This window comes from Calypte anna, chromosome 2 (assembly GCF_003957555.1).
Source record: "Calypte anna isolate BGI_N300 chromosome 2, bCalAnn1_v1.p, whole genome shotgun sequence".
Lineage (NCBI taxonomy): Eukaryota > Metazoa > Chordata > Aves > Apodiformes > Trochilidae > Calypte > Calypte anna.
Window position 1 is genome coordinate 95,046,127 of NC_044245.1, and position 24,119 is coordinate 95,070,245.

General features: G+C 36.8%; 1 protein-coding gene across 1 annotated transcript in view; it reads right to left on the minus strand.

Moving 5' to 3' along the window:
* DOK6 (docking protein 6) overlaps positions 1–24,119 on the minus strand; it is a 243,745-nt gene that overhangs the window by 110,949 nt on the left and 108,677 nt on the right. The window contains exon 3 of the mRNA XM_030445573.1: positions 13,855–13,969. Coding sequence (XP_030301433.1) covers positions 13,855–13,969 — 115 coding nt within the window. The remainder of the gene's footprint in view (positions 1–13,854; positions 13,970–24,119) is intronic.

Here is a 24,119-nt window from a genome sequence, read left to right on the forward strand (position 1 = left end):
TTCTATTTAGAGGATGTGACAAACTGTAGATACAGAACTCTTTTCAAATACACAGGAAAAATGAGCTATTTAGATTGTTGAATTTTAGAGTGATTTCTATGTAAAATATGGTTACTTATGTTCTTAAAATTGAAACAAAGTTGTGAGAAAACACGGCCAAAGAGATTAAAAAATCCAAATGGGCTGTGACAATGCATTAAGCAACTTTACCCTGCAGGTACGGAAGCTGGGACAATTCTGGAAAATTTAACAGGTGCATGTGGTCAAAATTCACATAAAATTCTGCCTATCATATATCTCTGCAGTTTTCTCATACGTGGTTTAATCTTAGGAATTGCCTCAGCAAGATGAAAATTTACAAGCTTTACCAACCATCCAGACTGCAGCTGCCACTCTAATACTTCAGCAGCTCACTGGGCTGGGTTAATACTGATAGCAACATTAATATTAGCAGTAGACCTCTAGCAACCTTTGAAAATGTTATGAAGTTAAATGGATAATGCACACCAAATATTTATTTTTAGTTTTGGATTGTTTTGTTTTGTTTCCTAACGTGCACAAATTTAGGCACAAAATTTTCATGCCCAGCCTTTACATGAAGTAGAATATCCCATGATGAATACAGGGTTACATACACTTTTGCAGCATGCAAAGCTTTCTATGGTTATTTATACATGCTATTCTTCTCAGCTTGTCTTCATTCAGTGATAAAAAGGTTTCAAAGGACTTGAAACAAGAAAACTGATAACACTCCCATAGAGCTTACACACAGTAAGTAGCCAAATGTAATAAAAGCTGACTAGTGACAGAGAAAGAAAAATAGATTGGGTGTTTCAGGTTTGGAGCAGTAAATTATCATGTTGTTCATTGAACTCTCCCTAGGCTCAGCCAGCTATACATCACCTGTCAATACTCCAAATTTAATCTATAAGTTAATGTCATGAGTTTTGTGCTGTCACTAAATGTATGCTATTCTCAAGAGAGGTCAGGAAGTGCAGAAGACACATTATTATACGGGGTGATACATATTCACAAACCTCAGGAGATCTGACCTACATTCTATGCAGATAAGCTGAAGCCTTTTTATCTCAGCTAATACCTGGCTTCCATTCCAGTGTTTGCAAACTTGTGGAAAGCAGGTGGGGTAATACACCACCCCCACAGAGAAAGGAAGTAGAAATATGCCCAACCAGTGTAGGTATGGGTTAAGTAGTTGTATCTTCTATTACTTTTACTTAAGTTTTTAAGTAGAAAAAAATAATGGAAAAAGGAAACAATCTAGAAGTCTGCCAGCTACATACTTCTCTGTTGGCATATTAGGACTGAGTCAGTAGCATCCCAGTACTTTCCAGAAGAGCAGACTAAAAGGATTAGGAGTTTGAGCAATAATAAAAGTAAACAGATGTGCTTAAAAAGCCAAGAGCCCTACCAGTCCAAATAATTAATAAAAAAAAAAAAAGAAAGAAGAAGCTCCAAAAATGGAAGAAGAGACAAAAGGAAGTAATACAGTTACACAGGGATATGGGAATATATTAAACTTGCTTATTTTCTAATGGTGGAGATTTCTTTTACCTAACAAAACTCTCAATATTGTCACTGAATGTGCCCTGACTCCTCATGAGTCTAGCATCAGGATTACAAGTAAGTGCAAGTGGCCATGTTTCTATCTTGACAGCAAAACAGATGAAAAACACAGGAAATTTGCAGACACATGATGCCTTCCTAGCTTACAAGATGCATGATTTACAGGCTAGAGCTGGACTGCAGCAGGCTGGCTTACAGCCAAGACTGGTTGTTTCTAGGCATGAAGACATAACGAAAAAGATAATTCTTTATTGACTCTTCCCTTCATCAGGCAATGAAAAATACAGCTCTTTGCAGATGACACATCTTAACATGGTGCTAACATTTCTGCAAGGTTTTAAGAGATAAGTCTCAAGGCACCGATGATTCACTCCAAAGTGTGTTATTGTAGAGCTGGTTGGAACTTTTCTGACTAAATTCAGATTCATCAAGACCTAAATGCACTGCCAGAAATCTACCCATCCCTCTGCCTGTCTGCCTGGCAGGCTGCTGAAATACGCATGACTTCAGCATCAAGGGCAGTTGTATCATGTTGATGGAGGTCAGGAGCCTAAAAGCCTGGGAAAGAATAACCACACTATAACAGTCAGGCTCTGGAGTCCTGCCTGAATTTCCAAGGAAAACATCTTGTTTGGATTTCCTTCTTACAAGAACATTTTGAAAATATATTTTTAATTTGCAATCTTTAAAACACAAGAAGTAGTAAATTTGAAGCCATGCAAATGTACAATATTACGTTTTGCAATGCTAGGTGCTAGAAAGTGTAAGGCTACGAAAGAAATTGAATCAATTTCTCCCAAATTTACAAAAAAATTCTTAGAGTGCTACATGTTACAGTCTGGGGTAATATTAAAATTTATTTTGTTTTGGATCTGAGAGACAAAGTCCAACCATCAAAGGTTGGGTGCAAGCATAAGCTTCTATTTGACAAGTGACACAAGCAAAATGATAGAGCCAGGCAAAAGAGGGAGAGAGGAAAAGAAGATAAGAGAGAGAGAGAAGTGGGAGAGAAAAAGGCTAAGAAAGTGGGAAGAAAGAAAGAGAGAGAGCTAAAGCGAGAGAGAGAGCGAGAGAGAAATAGAGTCACCACCCAGGGCCCAGCTGCCCAGTGAGTTTCTTCAAGCTGTCGCTGACCCTGGACAGGGCCCGATGCAAAATGTCGGTGGGTCAAGAGACAACAAAAACAGCCCCAGCATGGACAGCCATACATACCCCTGAGTTCCTTTTGATCCCAAGGGGCAGCTGTCAGTCAGGTGCCACAGAAGCCAGGGGCATAGGCATCAGAGCCATTGCAGACAGACTGCCTGGAGGGGAGCGTGCAGCCCCCCACCCACTCATCAGTTCTTATCTCCTTCCAGGTGCCACTCCCCCTCTGTTCCAGCCCCCTCAGCCAGGTACAGCAGCATCAGTACAATCCAGGTGGCTTCCTCTACCCTAGCCAGGGTAATGGTGCCTGGAGGGATCACCCAGCATTGCAGATGGCCCTCAGAAAAGAGGAGCAGTCTCCACCCAGCCATTAGTTTTTATTTCTTTCCAGGCTCAGCTCTGGCCAGGCCAGGTACATCCACATCTTCCTCCACCCCAGCCAGGGCTATTCACTTTAAAATTGTCCTTTTGAGGCAAATTCCAATCAGTGAGATCAGCAGGCTCTCATACTAAGTCACATCCACTTCTCTTCCAAAGTATCTACCGAAGCAAAGGCCTCTACAACAAATTATTCAATTAAAGACAACTAGATGCATAATGCAACGTGGGACAAATTAACCAAGACAGAAAAGACAGGACTCTTGTTCTAGTTTCAACTATATGCTGCTATGCCACTCTCTTTCCAGCCTTAGTACTCCTGATAACTTAAAAAGCAAAAATGTATGTTCAAAAAAACCTAAACACACGACATAATCTACAAGGAATGACATCCGTAAATATGATAATATACATATACACCTACAATTAGGTACAATTTATAGAAATTTGACCGGATACAATTGACTAAATGCCAATCAGGCCATCATTTCAAATGTAGTGGTTATTGAGAATTCAATTCTATGATAATCATGATAAAATAAAGGTAATATGCCTAAGAACTTGAACAACATGTGGAGTAAACAACCTTAACTATAATAAAAATGTTGCAAAGTGTTAAAAAAAATCACCAAAGTCTTTTATATTGTGGAAAATAAGTAAGAAATTACTTTGCTTAGTGTACAATGACACAAATGTATCGTGATCTGTTCTGCAAACACCTGGATTCTTATTAACATGGATGTTTAAAGCTACTTTTAAAATGAAAATATTAAACTTGCTTGCAAACTTCACCCTTTCCAAATGAAATGTGTTGTTTCATAACATGATTCCCACATGTAAGAACACATTAAAAAACAATTCTGCAGAGGTTTTAGTTTCTGCATTATATAAAATGTGCAGCAATTTGAAAGAGCAGTTTTTTTATAGAGGAAGGAGGTATGGATTTTCTCCTGCTTCAGAACATAGTTAATCTGTTCTCAGGTAGTTGGAAAGCCAACTGTGTAATATCTCTGATTAATGCTGAAGTATGGCCATGGAATACAAGAGGCAAAAAAGAGGGATTTTTCTCTATTTTGCATATGTTTTTGAACATTCCATGTTTCTTACTAGTAATAGCAAGTGCAAATCCTTACTACAAACTCATAAATGGTTATTTTAGTGAAAGCAGATTCTATATTAATACATACATCTATAGATTTTTTTCTTGGCTTTGGCACAAAAATCTGCCATTCAGTTAACGAAGCTGCATTTCCATTCAAAAGCACACTGCTAATAACAAATCAAAAGACAAGGCAGTTTAATGCATAGAAGTCATCAAGATTCTCAGATGTTTTTCAGTAATGCTTTCATTATTGTGCATTAATGCCTTTTGACAGTGTCAAACAGAACAATATTTTTAAAACCACGGTGCAGGACACCGAAGAATACATAGCATGAAGACATTACAATACATCATGCCTTACTGCATCATCCTTTTCATAAAATGTGTTTACTTGATAAGAGGTAGATTTGGACTTTCACACTTATAATATAAATAAAAACTATTCTAAATGTAATAGAAATTGATTTATGCCATAAATGATACAAAGGATAAAGTAATATCTCCATATCATTTTTTCATAGGGCTAGCAGTTATTTATGATGCAGTACATTTTATCAAATCCACTAAGAAAGTTAAATTGGGTTCAGGAAGAATTCTTCTTATACATAGACATACAAAGTATTAATAATTTTAGATTTCAGTTTAAGTTAAACAGTCAGAAGCCAAGAAAGACTTCTAGGTTGTTGGGTTTTTTTTCGTGAAAACCAAAAGTTAGATCACGCTTTTAAATTGCATTTTTAGGATCTCGTGCTGCCACAGTAATATAGAATTTCTTCTGGTAATAAAACATAGAGGCTGTAGTTATGGCAGGTTTTAGCAGCTCATGGATCAGATTTTAATGACTTATGGAAAAAACCCACAAAAACCCAACAACCAATAACATAATAACAAGTAAGCAATTATGAAATTCATCTGTTAATGTCCAACAAATAATTCCATACCTCTGTCTACTGACATCTTAGACTTCAGCATTATTAACCTACCTCTTCTCTGTGCATACTGGAAAAGATAATAACATGCTAAGCTTCTAGGGCAAAGGTTTTGAGATTCATGTATTTCTCCTATTCTTTAAAAAAAAAATAAATTATTCTGTTGACCTTGCACCACCTACCAGTGAAGTAGATGCTTGACACCTTCTATTTGTTTGCTGAAGTGTTTCAGCTTCTGCAAGTAGGAAGATTTTTTTTCTACTCTTTTACTCCCAAGGAGACCTACACACACTCTAAAATGGATGTTTCACTATTATCTTAGCAATCTTCTTTGACTTGTGTTCCTATGGGAACAGCTAAGATTTCATATAAATTTCAGTTCCTTTGAGTAAATCTGTGATAAGAAAAGCACATACAGTGTCTGCACTTCAATATATGTGTCCAGGAAGACAGACTAATAAAAAACTTCTGTACTTATCTAGACACACTATGTTAAACATTAGTAAAGGTGTTGAGGCAAGTTTACTGTATTTGAACAGCAAGGGCAACTGAATGCTTATACCTGTAATATACAGAGAGAGATGTAATGAAACTTCAGGAAAAGAAAGAAAAATTTTCAGCCTCCAAATGTTTTGATCTTCAAAGCCTAAATTTAGTGTTTCACATATTGCTGTTACAAAGTAAATTTCCCCATTTAGAAATCTTTCAGCTTTCCTTACTCATTTTGTCAGAGCCCCCATATGTGCTCCTGCGAGGCTGGAAGTTAACTTTCTTTCCTTGCTGTCCCCTATTTGCCCTAAAAACTGAGAATGCAGCAACTTTCTCAGCTCAGAGACCTGTCTGAAAGAAGTGCTGAAGGGATGATGACCATTTTGTGTGTCTACTCTTGTCCAGTAGACACCAGTAGACATCCAGCAATTCTACCAATACCAAACCAAACATCTGAGCTTATCTTCCCAGAATATTTTCTTTTGAAACTAATTTTTTGAACGAATTTTTTAAAACTAATTTTGCATGCAATTAATAACCTAAAAGTGGCTGAAAATGTTGGAAAGTAATAGCATAGAACCTGTTCCATCAGTGAATATGCCCTGAAAGTTGGGTGATATTTTCTGCATTCCTGCCATCTGCCAGTTATACATAGTACTAAGGTGTGTCAGAAATTGTATCAACGTAGTTCAGACAAATAACCACAGAAAAGTTAAGAGAAATGAGAGCAAAAATCCAAAATTTTCCAATTTATATATGATAAAGTGAGAATAAAGATGTGTATTTTCAGGGAAACATGAAAAAATTAGGAAATAAAAGTCATTACTAATGAAAATGGAAAAATTTTCAAGCACAAAATAATCTACATCCTAAATATTTATCTTAGAATAAAATTTTTATAATCATGACTCAGACTGAACTTTGCCCTGAAGGGGCGAAAGTTGAAATATTTTGAAAATCAAGGTTTGAAATATCAAAGTAAAAAAGGGAGTATGAAAGAAAACAGAGAAACACATTTCACTTCATGCAATGTCTTTCTTTTCACTCTTTTCCTGGATCTCAAAATATTGTGGCATGTGTGGAAGTTACAACACAGCTGACTTCCAGTGAACCATACACTATCCAGAGAAGTAAATATGGCCCTTTTGGTATATAAAAATATACTCACAAACAGAAAGTAGAAAAGACAGGGTCATAAATTTTCGTGTAATGAATCCTGCCACATTAAGAGAAAAATATACCACATTTCAGAGTATTTTCTGCTATATGGAATTATTTTTCTGCATGCTTCAGGTGAATTTTGTATTCCTCTTTCCAATACCAAAACTGTATTTGAAAAGCTGCTCTTCATATCCACCACCTCCATGATCCTGGAGTTCCAAATTCACAAAACAGTGAAAATGTCAGGTTGTTTTAAAAATTAATGTAGCCATTTTTATTATTTGTAATAACAGCAGGTATGATCACTGATGCTTCAGCTCCAAGCCTCAAAGTTCCACTGTAATTTTAATTCAAAATCTCTAAGCTTCTTAGCTGTCAAAGGATACAGTGATATGAATTACACTTAATATTCCACAGATATTTGTCAAAATCTTCAAGTACAGAATATTTTTGCTTGTGAAAACTATCAAGGAAAAAAAGCCCTGCTCATTACTAAGGTGGGAATAGCCCAAAAGCTGTTTCAGTAAAAAAATGAACTGTATTTGTGCCTTTTAAAATGATAGCAGTAATGCAATTTTTTTTTTTGAAGGAAAGCGAGACCAACAAATGGTGAAAATAGGTTTTAAAGGAAAAATATGTATAGAGCTAAAAAAAACCCAACCTTTATGAACACATTGCCACTTGACACCAGCAGTCTTTCATTTTCAATAAAGTAAAACTTTTTTTTTCAATGTTATAACAGTGATACTACTCATCACAGTTTGACTGCAGTGAGAAGCTAAATTGCAGTTTGGTTGAGCCAAAACAACCACAAGAATATTAGCATCAGTTAAGATGCATGAGTATGATGAATAAACCTCTAAACCAGAAGTTTCAAATAGAGTAGCTAATTGACTTCTTGCAATACCCCAATACTATTTTCCCCAGGACCTGAATAGTGGAAGTTCTAGGAGAACACTGAAGTATAAACTCCTAAATAATAATAAAGATGTTTCTTGACTGCAATGACTATAGAACTGCAGTTCATGCATGCCTGGAAAGACAGAAATCCCTTCAGTTCATCTACTTCTATTAAAGAATGGGACATTTTACTGGGGAGAAGACAAATAAATATCAGTAACTCAGGGAATGTCTGCATTTATTTCACAGTTGTAGTCTAAATATTTCTCTGGGATTTTGCCCCGTTTCTTTTTCATGTTAAATCTCATTCTACAGTGAAATCACATTTCAGCACTAACTTATTTTGTTTCTCTTGTCTCTGCATCCATATTACTGGGAAACACCATCCCCAACCCTCCCCTCAAATTTGATTTTATTAATAGGTTCACAAATTCATCAATTTTATGCACATTCTATCATTAGAAATCAAGAGAAAGTTTACACAAACCTGTGCTGTTGAGTTCACTGAGCCTACAAAAGCCAGGGACTTGTATCACTTACTATTTTGCTCACATCACTTAAGGAAAAACCATATTCTCACATAGTCTGTGACTGACCTAGAGATACCAGGAAATTTCATTCCTAGCAAGCTAGCTATTATTCAGGCACAATACCCACCACGCTAGCAAATTTCATAATAGCACCATAAAATTCTAGGTTTAATCAGTATTCATGTCTGCCAACTTCATTTTCTGGCAGGGCCTGCATAGCCACCATCACTCACTGCATCATATCTACAACTTCTGAGTGAGTTTACAGGGTATTTCAGAATGCCTGTCTCAGGGCAGACACTTGGGTTACTGCCACATTACAAACATAAGGCTTGCAGGAGGAAGAGCTTCTCAATAGCTATATGTGCCTGAGAACAGCTGTATCTACACAAAAACTAACAGCACACTTACCTGAAAAAACACAAACCCCCAGCATACAAAACAAAGAAAAAACCACATCAACCTCAATTCTTTTTAAAGGTATCACAGGAAGACAGCACCTCAAATCCAATAGATAGCATCCAGAGTTAAAATAATTTCTCCGTTTGCTTGATAATATAGTGCAGAGTGCAGGAAGGAACTATGTGTGAATGAAGAAGTATTTCTGTGAGACTGTGTGGGACTTCACTGCTTTAGTTCCTAGAAATTTTCCTCTAAATTTTCATAGCTGCTATTTGAATGGCTGCAGCAACACAGTCTGATGCTAGGCATATATTCTATATTTGTTCTTGTGATGAGGTCACTTCATATCTTAAAAACTTTCCTTTTTTTCTTCTTCTTGATTGAACGAAAAGCTAACTAGCATCTTTTTAACCTTTATTATGCTGTAGTAGATACTCTAAATTCCCCACTGCTTCATTTTTCTTCACAGCATTCTGGTCTTCTACTTAACCTGCTTATACATTTGTCAACATCTAATTTTCTCTCAGGTCTCTATGTGTTAGCAACCTGAGAGTTCTGCATCTCCCTGTTTATAAAGAAACTCATAATTTAATTATTCTTGATGTTAAAAAAAAAAATAATAAAAAATTAAAATTCCATGAATTCCATTAATAGGATTAACTTTCACATGATTTTCAGAGAGGGTGAAACTGAGACCTTAGCAGGTTCCTTGCTAAGGAAGCTGCAGTTTCCAACAGTCTGAAGAATAATTTCCCCTCTTTAGAGTCTGTCTTAAGTTCGCTGAGTAATAGACTACTTTTCATGTTATTTAATCAGCCATGACTTCTCATTAGTTTACATCCACTGAAACAACTCTGATGGTAACCGAGTCAATTTAAAAATTATGCTTGCTAAACAGCAAAGTCACAAGTCTCAGCCCACTAGAACAGATGTCAGAGAGAGAGATAGTGACAGCAAGCAGCTTCCTTCTCTCCCAGAGGAGGGATAATTTAAAGACTTTTTTATCCCATGCTTTTTATGAAGGAACTGTAATATCTGATGCTGGTTTGCCCATCTAAGTATTTCAATAGAGCTTCAGAATTGAACAGGTTTTCACAGCTGCTGTATATTTGCGAGCGCTGGTGGCACTGATGGGAACAGCTAGGTGGTAACAAAAGCATATGGAGGATTTTTTGTTTTCTACAGAATATTTTAATTATTAAATGAAGATTACAAAAAGTTAGATGCAACTCAGATGACTAATTTGCTGAATTAGTCAATGGAAATGGGGGGGTTACAGCCCACCCAGAGATCAGACTTGGCAGTAGCTATCTAGAAGCTTAGGAAAAAAACTACAGGCTGCTAGGCAGCACACCCAGTGGGCTGGTATCAAAGCTCTCAGGCTTTCTGGGGAGAAGCAAATTGTTCTGTATGTTTAGAGATGATTTTTTTTTTAGTAATAGCTTTTTACTGTACTTAATATCATAACCAAGAAAATTGAGTACCAGAAAAATGTTCTGATTTTCATGACATGGTCATCACATACAAAGAGAAAAAGAAATCAGTTTGTGCTATCAAAATCAAAATTATACAGTTGTTTTAAAACATTTTCTTGTACAACTCTTGTACAAATCTACCTCAGATTGTTTGGTTCCTATATAAAACCAACTCAGCTTTGAGCATTACTTCTTCCTCCTTTCCAATGAATTATTGACTCTATCTTCAGATCACCTTCTGCAATAAATTCAGTATTACTGTCCTTCCATTTTCCCCTGGAGGTCAGTATGATAGCATGGGTACAAAGTATTTGCTTCTGTATATTTAGAAACTCCAGGGAAAAATGTTCATAACATGAAATTTCAGAGTCCTAAATAATTCAAAAAGGTCAAGCATCTATGCTTATATAGAAGTAGATTTTTGACTGAGTTAAAAGAACTTGAGTGATTCTTTTCCACTGAAGCCATGGGGAAAAAAAGAGGTATTAATGGAGTAGAAATATTATTGTTTTATCAAAGGAGTAGCCTGATTTGCCAAAATAAAACCCATTGCATGTACATCACTATAAACATAAGGCTGTTAAAAGTCTATGCACTGTTCCATAGAAACCACTGCCTCATTTTTTGAGAGATCTGAGAAGATAAAAATATTGTAAATAACAAGCAGCTCTCCAGATATTCCTTAAACTTCATGAAGTTCATAAAGGAAAGCAAGTTCTTGACACATAGCAGCAGCAGCAGAAATGGTGGTAGTTACTTGTTGGAAGACAGATCTCAGTTGTGGAAATGAACTGCAAACTAATTTTTTTTTTAGATGGTATCTTCCCACTTCAGAACACACAGAAGTTTTGGTGGTCAAGAGAGTCAGATTGTACTGAAGCTAAGGAGAGTATCTATCTCATCTGATGGAGATGATGCAGTTTATAATGTTAAAATAGACTGAAGTTATAGAGAAAGGCAATCTGATTGAAACTCTGCTATACCCACAGCTAAGATTTGTAGTCTTTCAGAAACAGCAAAATATCTTACACTTTTATAGCTCCATCTTCTCTATTTTCCAATTAGGATACTCTGAAATTGTTTCTTCTCCAGGCTGAAAAGGCCCACTTCTCAGTGTTTGTGTTCCTGACCCTGACCTTTGGTGGTTCTCCACTTGGTTTACTCGTGTAAGTCAATATTCTTATGCTTAGAGCACCAAACTATCCCCAGTACTCCAGATGTGGTCTTACAAGTGCTGAATAAAAGGGACAGATGACTTCCCCATACCTGCTGACAACTTTCTAATACAGCCTAGGATATGTTCACCTTGCTGTCCACCAGTACCCCAAGGCCTCTTCTGCAGAGCTGCTTCCCAGACAGTTGGCCCTCAGCCTGTCTTGTTGCCTGGGATTACTCCAACCCAGGGACAAGACCTTTCATTTGTTCTGACTGAATTTCACAACGTTTCTGTGAAAACTGTTTCCCTTTCTCCAGTCTGCCCAGATTCTTCTGACAGCAGCCCTGCCTTCCCAGTTTGGGTCTTCCCAACCTGGTGTCACCTTCAAACTTGCCGAGAGCACTCAGTACTCTCCATCTCATCATTCAGGTTGTCAATGAAGTCACTGAACAATATTGGTCCTAGAACTGATCCTTGAGGAGCCCACTACCTACTAGCTGCAAGCAGCTTTGATCCAATAACCACAACTCTTTAAGCACAGCCTATTTTCTACCCACTTTGTAGTTCCTTCTTTTTATTGTTGATGGACCTTAAGAAAGCTTTTCTGTTCTTCACCTCCCTGGCTAGTGTCAGCTTTGCCTAAGATGGAGCTTTCCTGGCTCCATTCCCACAGTGATGGACAATGACTTTGTATCCCCCTCAGGTAGTCGGTCCCTGCTTCTGTGTGCTTCACTTTTTCTGCTAGAACTGAGTCAGGAGCTCCACATTCATCCAAAATGGTCTTCTGCAACACTCATCTTCTGAAGAAGGGGAAGGACAGTTCTTGTGCTCAAAGAGTGCTGTCCTTGAATATTTGCTAGCTCTCCTGAGCCCTTTGCCCTCCAAGGCAAATATCCACAGGATTCAGCCAAGCATGACCCTGAGCAGAGCATCTCTTCTCATCACATTATTGATCACCTACACAAATTGTCTTCAGTTTGATCCAAAAATCTGGACTGGTTATGTCCAGCCATATCTACCTTCCAGTAGATATTGTTGTGGTTAAAGTCGCCAAAGGGTAACAGTGCCTGGGATCCTAAGGCTTTCCACTTGCCTTAAGAATGTTTCATCTGGCTTTTCTCTTGTTGATGACAAGGTCTTGCAGGTAGACATCTACTACAATATCACCCATGTTGGTCTGTCCTTTGACCCATAAGCTTTCCACTCATGTGTCACTTCACCCAAGGCTCCATTCACTCAAAACAGACCTTTACATAGACCACGGCCTTTAAGGTAGGGCATCTTGTTGGCACCCTATAGTACTCACATCTTGTATTACACAACAAGATGCAGGGTTATGGAGTTGCATTCTGTTTCTTACAGAAGAAAGGGATGAGCAAGCCAGACATGTTGAACTTTCTTAGGTTTACCCCTTCTTTGGTGAAATACATGCCCAAACCATAGTAATTTTAGGGAAGAAATAACATCTTTTCATTAAAGAATGAAGGGAATGCATGTGTAGGTAAACAGAACAATTTCCACAGAACTGATTTCAGTGCTGCTGAGATTCAATTAAGTGTTTTTATTTGAATATTGATAATATTATTAAATCATTACTAACTCCAAACATTCAAAATTGAAGTCTTTACCGTAAACTACTTACATAATAATCTGTCAAAATAATCCTGAAAAGGCAGAGATTTTCTTTGTGTGTATTCTGAAGTTTAAACTGATAAACAAACAAAGCTGTCTCAATCCATTTTTTTGTGATGGGATGTTCACATCAGCACTTGCTATGCTTGATCCAAAGTCCATCATGAGCCTACACGTTTAATCTACCTCCATTGCACGTGTTTTATTTTTTGAATAATTAATGTGGATTGTACAGTATGCAATGTTTTTACAATAAAATTTTAAAATGCACAGGTTCACATGTCACTAAGCAAATACAAACTTTGATTTAAAAAAAATATCATTCTTTTAAAAAGCATTTTTTCAAGTAAAGTAACCCCTGATAGGCATGTACAATTGTATTTTCAAACAAGAAAGCAGTGCTCTTTAATAGTGCAGTGTTCAGTATTGCACAAGTAACTACCTGTCATTACATACCATAATGCTCAAGTCTGTTCTCACCTTAACTCATCCATAATACCATGTAGCTGTTCAAACCACAGACTGCTTGACATCTAGCTTTACAACATCCTGAGGTTTTAGATGGTATTTACTTCTTATTTGCAATGGCATGATAATTACTAGTTTAGTAAGTGCCTATAGCAAAACTTGGTAAAAAAAAAGCATGTTTCATGTTTTGACTTAATAATATCCCATAGGTATTTTCTATTCAGTTTTACAGTTTTAGCTGAAAATCTCCTCTTTAGACCATCTGCATCCAGTGAAAGACAAGTAATGGAAGTAGGAGCTCTGCAACACCCGCAAGACCTCCCAAAGTGTATTAAAAAACCCCTACCAGCCCCCCCAAAAGCCTGAACTCCAAGGTTCTTGTTTACTTGAAATTCTTTTAAGCTAAGGATTTCTGTCTGGTGTTTAAAATTAATTAATCTGAGCAACACTTTGATGTGCAACTTGATTTCTTCAAGCTAGAGATGCAATACCAACTGCTTACCTGACTCACACGCAAATGTCTTTGACGTCTCATCATGAAAGATAATTGCCACTGCATGCTTCTTTGTCTCTCGAGGCAATCTAGTTATGTTTTTGATATTGTGCAGCTCGGTTACCTTAAAATGAAGAAAACTATTTCAGGTCAGTGTATATATAGTACAAAAATAAAAATATTAACCATAGCAACTCAATTTTTACTATAAACTGTTTTTCCCCCTGAGGCTATTTACATTTATAAGGTTTTTAGTTGACAAAAACACATAAATAGGTAGAGTCTAAGGCTGTAAAATTTCCTATAAAACTTAATGTATCAGAAAAGGAAAGGTCTACTTCTCTAATGAAGTTCTACTTGCAAACATAGTTAAAAAAATAACATCAAGACATCCTTGTGATTATTCCATAATATATTTTCTAGTTTCTATATTCTTAGAACTTTGATCAGTTTCACAATCTGATTCAAATACATAACCTATATATAGGTATGGCAATGTTTTCCTAGTTAGGGGAAGCAATTGAATTATTCCGCCAGTTAGTATTGCTACATTTGTAAGGATAGATATTCATCTGTCTTTAAAGTGTAATTGCCATCTTCATAAGAGCTTAAAATATTATTTTCCAATATTAGGAAAACGTACTGAGACAAAGAAAAATAAACCATAACCTCGTAGCAGATTCACAGCATAAACAATTCAATCTATTACCATTTTCCTTTGATACAATTAGATAACTACAATTAATGCAAATGGAAGAAAAAATGTTACAGTCAGAGGTGATAGCACAGACTGTAATAAACTGCTTAACACTGCATTATAAAATACTTTTCTCAGTTTTCTGAAACTCTGGATAAACTTTCTTTGGTTTGGGGGGAGGTTTGTTTGTTTGGTTTTGTTTTCTTTGGTTGGTTGGTTTTTGTTTGGGTTTTTTTTTCCTAGGCAGGACTTCTGCCTCAGGCAGAATTATTTCTTAAAAACCTCATCCATATGAGTTTGCCCTAGTGAAAAAAATGGGCTGAATGTGGGTGGGTTTGTTTGGGTTTTTTTCTTTTTTTTTGTTTTGTATTTCTTATGCTCCCTGTATAAAGCTCTAGCATTCCTTTCCTTATGTTAGAAAGAATGTTTTTTAAGAGACAGAGATTTCATATGGTGCAGTAAAAAACAGGGAGATGTTGGGGCAAAAATACTGCAAAAAAGCTTGAGAGCAGCAGATGAGCAGCCAGAGCCATCAGGAAGACAGGGAAAGAACTGAAACAAAGCATAAAGTGGAATGTGTAGGTGGACAAACCTGAGACCAGAACCGAAGGTCTATCTGCAGAGCCTTCAGCAAAACTGAATCCAGTTTGCCAAGACCTTTGCTATAAGAGGTGGGCCAAAACTGGATGTGGTACTCCAGATATGTCCTAAGGAGTGAACAGTGGGGGATGCTCACTCCCTGTGCTGACTGGCCATACTCCTGTTCACACAGCCCATGGAGCTGTGGGACATCTTTGCTGGCTAAGGCACCAAGCCCCAGGTCCCTGTCCACAGGCTGCTCCCAACCTGTCCATCCCAAGCCTGTGCCATTGCATGGGCTTCTCTGCCCCCAGGGTCAGTACTTGGCACTTGCCCTTATGCAGTTTCATAAGGCCTCTGTCATCCCATTCCTCCAGGCTGTCCTGGTCTCTGGAAGGTTGCCTGACTACCAGAAGTGCATTGACTGATCCTTCCCAATATGCTACCAGGAGAGCTGATAAGTGCACACTCCATTACCTGCTCCAGGTACCTGATAACAATACTAACCAAGAGGGATCCCAATACAGACCTTGGCAGTTCTACACTTGCTACTGATTTCCAGCCAGAGTGTCACCCATCAGCCATGACTTTCTGAGTCTGCCTGGCTAACCACTTTTCATCATTTAGATCTCCTTCAGCTAAATGATAACACCCCAAATTGAATATAAGAATATTGTGGAAGACAGTGTCAAAAGCCTTGCTAAAGTTGTGTACCCAGTGTATCCACTACTCTCTCTTCGTCCCAAATCATAGATGGCTATGAGGTTGGTCAGGCTTGATTTACCCTTGGTAAATCATTACTGCTCCTTCCCAATTATTATCTTTCCCTTCATATCCCTAGAAGGATGTTTTGAGGACACACGCCACAATTCTTCCCTTGGGCTGAAGTGAGCCTGCTGGACCCGTAGTCCCTCCAGGCTGATCTTTTGGCCTTGTTTTTTCGGATATAAGTGCACTTTTTACTTGCCATTGAGCTCCTAATCCTTTACAGTTTTCTTTTTAGTCATGTCTCTTCAGGGCTTTGTAAGAAATCATTTACTTCTCCATTTTTTTTGCCCTGGGGATAGAGAAGGGCTGAACACCACAGATATTACTGTTCCACTAAAGGGATGACTAAAATATCTGTCATTTTTCCTTGATCTATGGGTAGTAAATGATCTAGTATGTAACAGGAACCCTATGCCTTACTCAAAGCACTAATCACGAGGAAAACCTGAAAAAGAGAAAATAAAGCATTGGCAGGCTGGGAGCAGACTCTAGAATTTAAGACCTCAGGTAACACTACTAAATCCAAAAGCTATTACTGAATTCTGAAGACCCAGAAGAGCCCAAAGTAGGAAAAAAAGAAATATATGGATCTAATAGTCTTGCTAAAGAAAAATAAGATGTAAGAGCAAAAGATTTAAAAATATTTGAGACCCAGAAAAGTCCAAGTGATTGTGTATTATTATTCTATAAGAAAATTTATATTTTTAAAATAATTTAAAGATGCACATAACTTTCCTCACAATGGTTCAAAAAAAAATCTGATAGAGCAATATGAAAGGGAAAACAATAATAGGAAGAAAATGCCCCCAGTGATTCTAGCAAGAGCAAATGAAAAAGAAAGTGGTATTTTTATGTGTATGTGCACCATGCAGAAAAAAAAACCTACTGAAATCTTGATATGTTAAAAAGGGGAAATTTTTCTTTCTGGATTAGAAGAAAAGGAAATAGAAGTGCTTTAAGCAGCAAAAATGGCATATTAAGCCTTCTTTGAGTCTCTCTCAGACAGCAGTGATATATGTTTTTCTTTAACATTTGAGTGCTATAAATTACTGAAAGATCCTGCAAAGCTGATAAGCTTGATAATAGATACAAAAACCTTACATGTCTGGACTCAAAGCTACCTAACTTTCACAGTAATATTTTTTCAAAATGTAACTACAGATGACTGGGGATGCATACCTACCCATCTATAGATGATTTTATGGGTTATCTTGTTGATCATTACATTAAGCCTGTTTTATTAAATATATTGACAGAATTTTTCTTTATCCAGGACCCTTCACACACTTAGGAATACTGTCAGCACAAACTGAACAAACAACAGAATTTTATTTGCTGGTGAGAATTTAAAGTCTGAAAGGGACAATGAAAACACCATCAAATTCAAAGAGCTGATTTTCAGTACCCATATGAGAGATTTCTTTTAACAAAATGCAATAGCAAGTGAAGAAAAACAATCTCCATTCATTGAAAAAGGTGTTTTCTTTAAAACCCATTTCAACTTTACTTTGTTTCTGGAATCATCTGGAATGATATCACCTGCTTCGGCAGCACAGAACTTAAAACTCCAATATGACAGGCAAAGAGTTACATGAGTAGCTTCTTCTAAGCTCCCTGACTTTTACTTTTTTTTTTTTTTTAATTAAAGCAAGGTTTTTTTAGCCATCGTTAAGTTTCACACAGAATTTACATTCCTCTTGTGTACATCTTTCCACAGAAATGGATGCATTTCATACTAACAGTAAATATTGTGTGAGACCTCTTGTCAAATGCTTTAATGGTTTACCATGGGTAGTCAAAATAGTTCTGCCAGTTAAAAAAAGTTAAATGCTTTGTTTTACAAGAAAGGAAGTTTTCCCTGGAAATAATACTGTTCAGTCATAATATTCTGAGGATAAAGGGAATTTATACAGATGTTACTTAGAAAAATAATAATTTTTACTGCTCAAACTATCAGAAAAAAGAAAATAGGGAAAAAAGTGACTGTGTTTTAGCACTCACTCCCATCATTAGGTCTGATAAAGCAGAACTGGTTGACCAGGACTCTGTAGAGATGGCTGAGTAGAGCCCAGGTTCTGTCAGCTTTCTTTGCAAGGCCACATTCCTGGCTCATGTGACCCCAAACCACAAACAGGTTTAAGAAGCAGTTCCAGTTTTATCTGTTCGGCAAGAGAACCGGCTGAGAGAAACCTCTTCCACCAGTTATCGTTTCAGAAAACTGAATTGATGCTATCATGAGAGGTTATATTATCAAATAAGCCCATCAGTATTTCTATTAGATACATAATTTTTAATACCAAATAGAGGTATGAATTTCTGCTTCCATGTTCATCTCTTGAAATTGCACCATATGTTTCCCTTCACAATCGGAGAAGAAAGATAGAGGCAAGAGTAATAATATTGTGAAAGTTTATCTTCCCAATACTGAAGAAAATTGAAGTTAATAAAATTCCGAATTCTGGGTTTAACACCAATGAAGCATGAGCCATTTCTCTACTTGCCAAACATTTGAAATTAAAAAATGAACACCTGAGAGCTTATAGCGTTTTTTATGAAGTAAAAACAAACTTTGCCTTGGAAAGGAGACCACTTCATATCAGTCAACTTTAAAATTGTGGTTTAAATTTTACCTATACTTCAAAAATATCTCCAACAAAACAAAGAAACTGACAAAAAATGCCCAGACAAGCAGACAAACAAAAAACCACAAAATGTTTTAAAAGGGGAAAAATATCAAAGCTGCTGAAAAAAAAAAAATCCTTCAGAAGTCATGTCTTCTTTGAAATAATTTATAACACCACTTTTAAAACTTTAAGAAGGATTTAAAAGATGAAAAAAAAAATCAAACATTTTTTTAAAAAATAAAAGGCCTTTTTATCAGTAGTGCATTTTTAGGCATTTTTAAGTGAGGAATGTTGTAACAAAATTTGCACCCTTTGTTGTCATAGCAGATCTGAGGACAGAATGTAGTCAAGCTTATTGGAAAATACTGTTCCCCATAACAATAAATCAATAAATCTAGAACATTGGTAATGTTGCACCAATAAGAAAAGAATAAAGGGAAAATTCAATGTGATATTACACATGTAAGTCTTACCTAGATGTTCCACAACAAAAGATGGGAATATTCCCATTGTGACACTATACTTTGCCTAAAACTCTGGTAATATTAAAACAAATCAAATCAACATAAACTCTGAATATCAGTTTTGCTACTTCCCTCCATTTTTATCCTTCTAGAACAAAATGAGCTTCAGACCCAAATAAGATCCCTAATATGACCTGTTCAGTGAGTAACCTTGCAATTAGATTACTTGCCTACCTTTATCCTTTATGATTTCTTCCAGTAGGCTGAACAGATCCAGATTTTGTATTAACCTATGATTATGTAGTTAGCACTTTTCACCAGTGCATTACTATGTTAACTTAGGTGCTATTATTCAGTGCAGCACTCCATATGGTGCTCAGTGTGATATATGTTAGGAACTCTTAGCACCTGGCCCATTTCTCAGTGCTTCTACTCATCATCAATTATTCCTGCCTCATATGTCCATCACTCAGCAGCCCACACATATGTTTCCTTGCTTTTTAGGACTTTACAGACTCTTTTTGCTTGATCTGTATCAATCCCTAAAACCATTTTTCCTGTTTCTAAAATGACAAAGAACATTGGTTGAACAAAAAGGTGGAATAATTATTTTACTTAGATGTAGCATTTTTTTTTTTGTTTGCCAAGCTTTTTTAATTCCATTTCTTTTCCAGGAACCAGTCTTAAGAGCAAGAAAAAAAGTTGAAGAGGACTCCTCTGGAGGAACAAATCTTGTGTTCTCTGCTCAAAAAGATAAGATGATCAGAAGATGAAGAGAGCTTATGTCCCCACTTAAAAAAAAACAAACAACTTAAATGTATCTTAGTTTCCTTGAAAATTTTGCCTATCCTTTGTCTTATGATGATCATTTGTACCCTGAAAGATTCACAAGAACTTGAAGTCACTTCTCTGCATGAAGTTCCCCAATTTGATGCTAATACCACTTCCATTCTTTACTTTCTGTCAGAATGTTCAATCATTGCCTGAAGCCAGGGGACTGAATTACCAGAAAAATTAGAAGTATTGCTCAATATTAATTTTCATGCATTTTTGTGCCAGCAGACTTGGAAAAGAATGGAAAAACATCCTGAGAGATTTCAGAACTATAACTTCACTTCTCCCTAGCTAAAACAACTGGTGTCTGATCTCAGTAACGTCATGCTGTGTATAGCTAGTAAATAATTCAAGTGGGGTTTTTTTCCACTTCTTTTGGGCATCTTAATTATATTCTTAGATGTGAAAGGCTGTAAAATTATAAAATACGCTTAATTTAAATAAAGGTTCAGATTAGCTGGTATTTGTTGCTTCTAAATGGTCAACATATTATAACATTTTTCTGATTATTTCCTTTGGAAATATAGTTCTCTCAGAGGAAGGATTTCAGGAACAATTCCATGTCCAATTCTTATTGTATTAAAAATCTGTTCTATTTCAGGGTTCTAACATCTAGGATCTGTAATATTCACTTTTATGTTACATGGAAATATAAGGTCCACACATATATGACACACCTGGGCTCTGGTGCTCAAATTATACACTGAAATAGATTTAATAGCTCTTCCATAATAATAGAAGTTTACTTCCAAATCACATATTGGATCTACATCACTACCAAAAAAATATAATTCTACAATAAATAGGAAAGAATGTCCAAAACAGATAAAAACCGCAAAAATCATGCATAAAATCTCAGATGCGTGCCTCCCATATGAAATTAGAGGGGAAACAATTTTGAGACTCCATCTACTGAATGTTATTTCCACTGTGCAGAATCCTGGAAATTGCTTGGGCAGAGGAAAAGGTCTGAATTTGCATAAATGGGTTTCTGTTTTACATTGCTCACTGCCTTCCTGTCATTTAATTTCTACCTAGCAAAAAACAGAAACAGAAGAGAGAGCTACAAAGTGCAATTGTTCATCCTCTTATTTCTTAATAATGGTCCACATACTACCATCTGTTGTGTAATACCATGAAAGCAGTATAACAGAGAAAAAGGCAAGGCACTCCAGTGAGTGATGCTCAAACAGTAGAGAACCACCTCAAACCCAAAAAGGTCATGACAACAGTAAGAGAGCAATATAGGAACCAAGAGCTATGTTAACTATCATAGCAAGACAAGGGCAAAGGAGGCACCAATAGGCTAATGTCATGCTGAATGTTGCTGCCAACCTGCAAAAGGAGCAAAGGAGATGGTGGCCCATCACGAATGACAAGACTATGGAGGGGGGCATCTCAAAGAAACAGAACATCTCTCTTTAGCCCAGATTTCAGTCACCCTACCTGCAGTTATCAGCGTCTCCTTTCATGCAGTTAAATCAAATTGCCATAGAGAGGAAGTTCTGTTAGAGCTCTAGATAGAGCTGGATGTAATTTTGGCTCTTAAAAAAAAAGGCAGTGTTCTGCCTGAAAAGCCTGATGACCTCTGAGAACGGGGAAATGGCTACATTAACAGAAGCACATGGCTTTTCTTCTTTACTCAGCATTCATTTGATCCCTTCTACAATACTGTGTCCAGATTCAGGACCCCGGTGCAATCAATAAACCAGAGTTAGTTCAGCACAGGACCCTCAGGACAGCCAGAGGAGGACAACCTGCCCTGTGAGGAGAGGTTGAAGGGATGGTTGCTGCTCCAGAGGTGGCATGAGTGGGGGCATCTAACACCATCCCCCAGTGTCTGCAGAGAAGTTATCAAGGCGACAAGAGAAGCTCTTCCAAGAGTGCTTGGTGGAAGATGGACACTGGGCCTAAACGGAGACAAGAGCTGTTTAGGCTGCATAAAAGAAGCAATAGTTTCACTGTGAAGACAACCCAGCAGTGGGACAGGCTGCCCAGAGAGGCTCTGCGGTCTACAGACCTGGAGGTTTTCAAGCCCTAGCAGTACAAAGCTCTAAGCAACCACATGTGACCTCAGAGCTGGCTCTACTTTGAGGAGTTGAAGAAGAGACCTCCCGAGGGCCACTCACATTTGAATTAGCCTGTGTGTCTAAGAAAGGGATGCTAGCAAATCTGTAAGGCTATTTGGACTTCTGTGGGTTTGGACAAACCTATGTGGGATTAAGCATTCACAGGATTTTAAAAGAAACCACTTTTTCTTGTGCATATTCCGCACAAGAACAGAACGTGGCAATCAGCAATCAGACCAGGGGATGCAAGAGACTGTAAAACATGACTTGGAGTAAAATAGTACTAAAAGGCAGGCAAAACCAAAAATAGTTTCATGAAAGTATAGCAAAACTTACAACACAGGATTACAAGAGGAACATAAGGGAGGAGAAAAATTGCAAGATCAGAAAAAGGAAGGAACGGATCGTATAAAAGCAAAACAAAATTCACAAGGAACTCAGAAGAGTTTTCCCCATCTCTGTGGATTTATCCTTGGAAGAAGATGAGTTGTTATGGTAACAACAGTCTCCAGGAACTTTGCCAATGAATGGTGTATCAACCTTCACATTATACTTTTGGGGCAGGTCTCCAGCTGCTAGATCATAGTAACACAGGTTTAAGGCACGGCTACCAAGTGAACGTTCATTCCTGTAAGGACTAGATGGAAACCACACCTATAACAGCAGAAGGAATCTTATCTGTTAGCTGGAAAGGTAGATAATAAAAACAAACAAAAGAACAAGGGACAGAATGAAAGTAGGTGTTGAAAATAAATCAGGTTAAATATAAGCAAGTAAAATTAGGGGAAGAAACTGAAGTGTGATGCAAAGAAATATGCTTAGGTCTGATAGCAGAGGGATAATGAATGATTTCTTACACTCCAAGTAAAACTGAGATTTCAAAAATACATGAAAAAAAATTTTTTTTTCAGCAATTTTGGAGAATTTTGATGGCATGTAAATTTATACTGAATATAAAATAACATTTTTTTTTAATTTACCAATATTCAAATGAATTTAAAAGAAAGAGAAAATCTGATTCCTTATGTCACCTCTCCTTTTCTCAAAGTCTTCACTCACTATTGCTTAGTAGCACTATTGCTGACTTTCATATGTGCTATCACCTGGGTACTCAAATTCATCCTGTATTCTGTCTACTTAATTAATAAGGAGTTACAAACTCTTCACTTTGCTTCAATAAAATCTAAAAAATTAATGACAGGAGCCAAACTTACTTGATTAGCTTTTGTTATGTCACTTTATATGCTATATTGTTTCACAGTCTTTGTATATCAGACCTACAAAGGCAGAAAAAGTATATTAAGTAATACCAGCTACCTCTAATAGCCAAAGAAGTTTTTTTCCAAGCCAAGTTACTTTACTTTCTCTCAAACTGCATTGCTGTAATACTGCCAGGACTGAACTGCTGACTGATCCATAAAATCAACCAGCCTACTGGGATTAGTCTGGTTTTGGCTGGTAGCCTGGCATTTTAAAGCAATTGTTAAAATCTGATCTGTTCACGTGTATGTAGATCTCTTTCATTGACAAACATTTTCATTAGGGTTTTAAAATAGATACTAAAAAAGAATTGCTTTCACCCTTCAAAGGGTATTTTTATAGGCAGTAATTTGCAATATAAAAATCTCAGTTCTTCCCAATCCTGTATTTTCAGTATCCTAAAGAACCTCTGAAATATGTTTTCCTATCTGACCTTTCATTTTGATGTGCAAACTGAATACCAGAACACCAGGCTACTATGTTTGTATAGAATTTAAAAAAGGGGAAAAACCCCAGCCTTCTGCAAAAGTGAGCGTTGTCAAAATTTGAACAACCGATTCCTTAATACAGAAAGAACACTCTAATTTGAATTCTAATCTCACTCTAATTTCAGGTTCACATCTGAAAAATGACACCACACTAGAGGGGTGGCAGAGAGGGAAGATGATTCACAATTGAAATAAAAGAGGCTTCCCAAATATCTTTACAAATTTTGACTACAATAATAATAATAAAAATATACTTTCAGTATGAAACTTCTTGCTAGTGTTGCTTGGTATGCAAGAAGTAGCACTGTGCTTATGCCCAAGAGAGAAAATGGGGCATTTCATTACTGTAGTTTAATTATCCAACTAGAGTAATAAAACAATACTTCACCATGAACATGCAAATGAATTACATCATTATCTGAGTTTTAATAGCCTTATGTGGCTAGTAAAATATACTGGACAGTAAGAAACTGTTTCTATTTTTAAGAGTT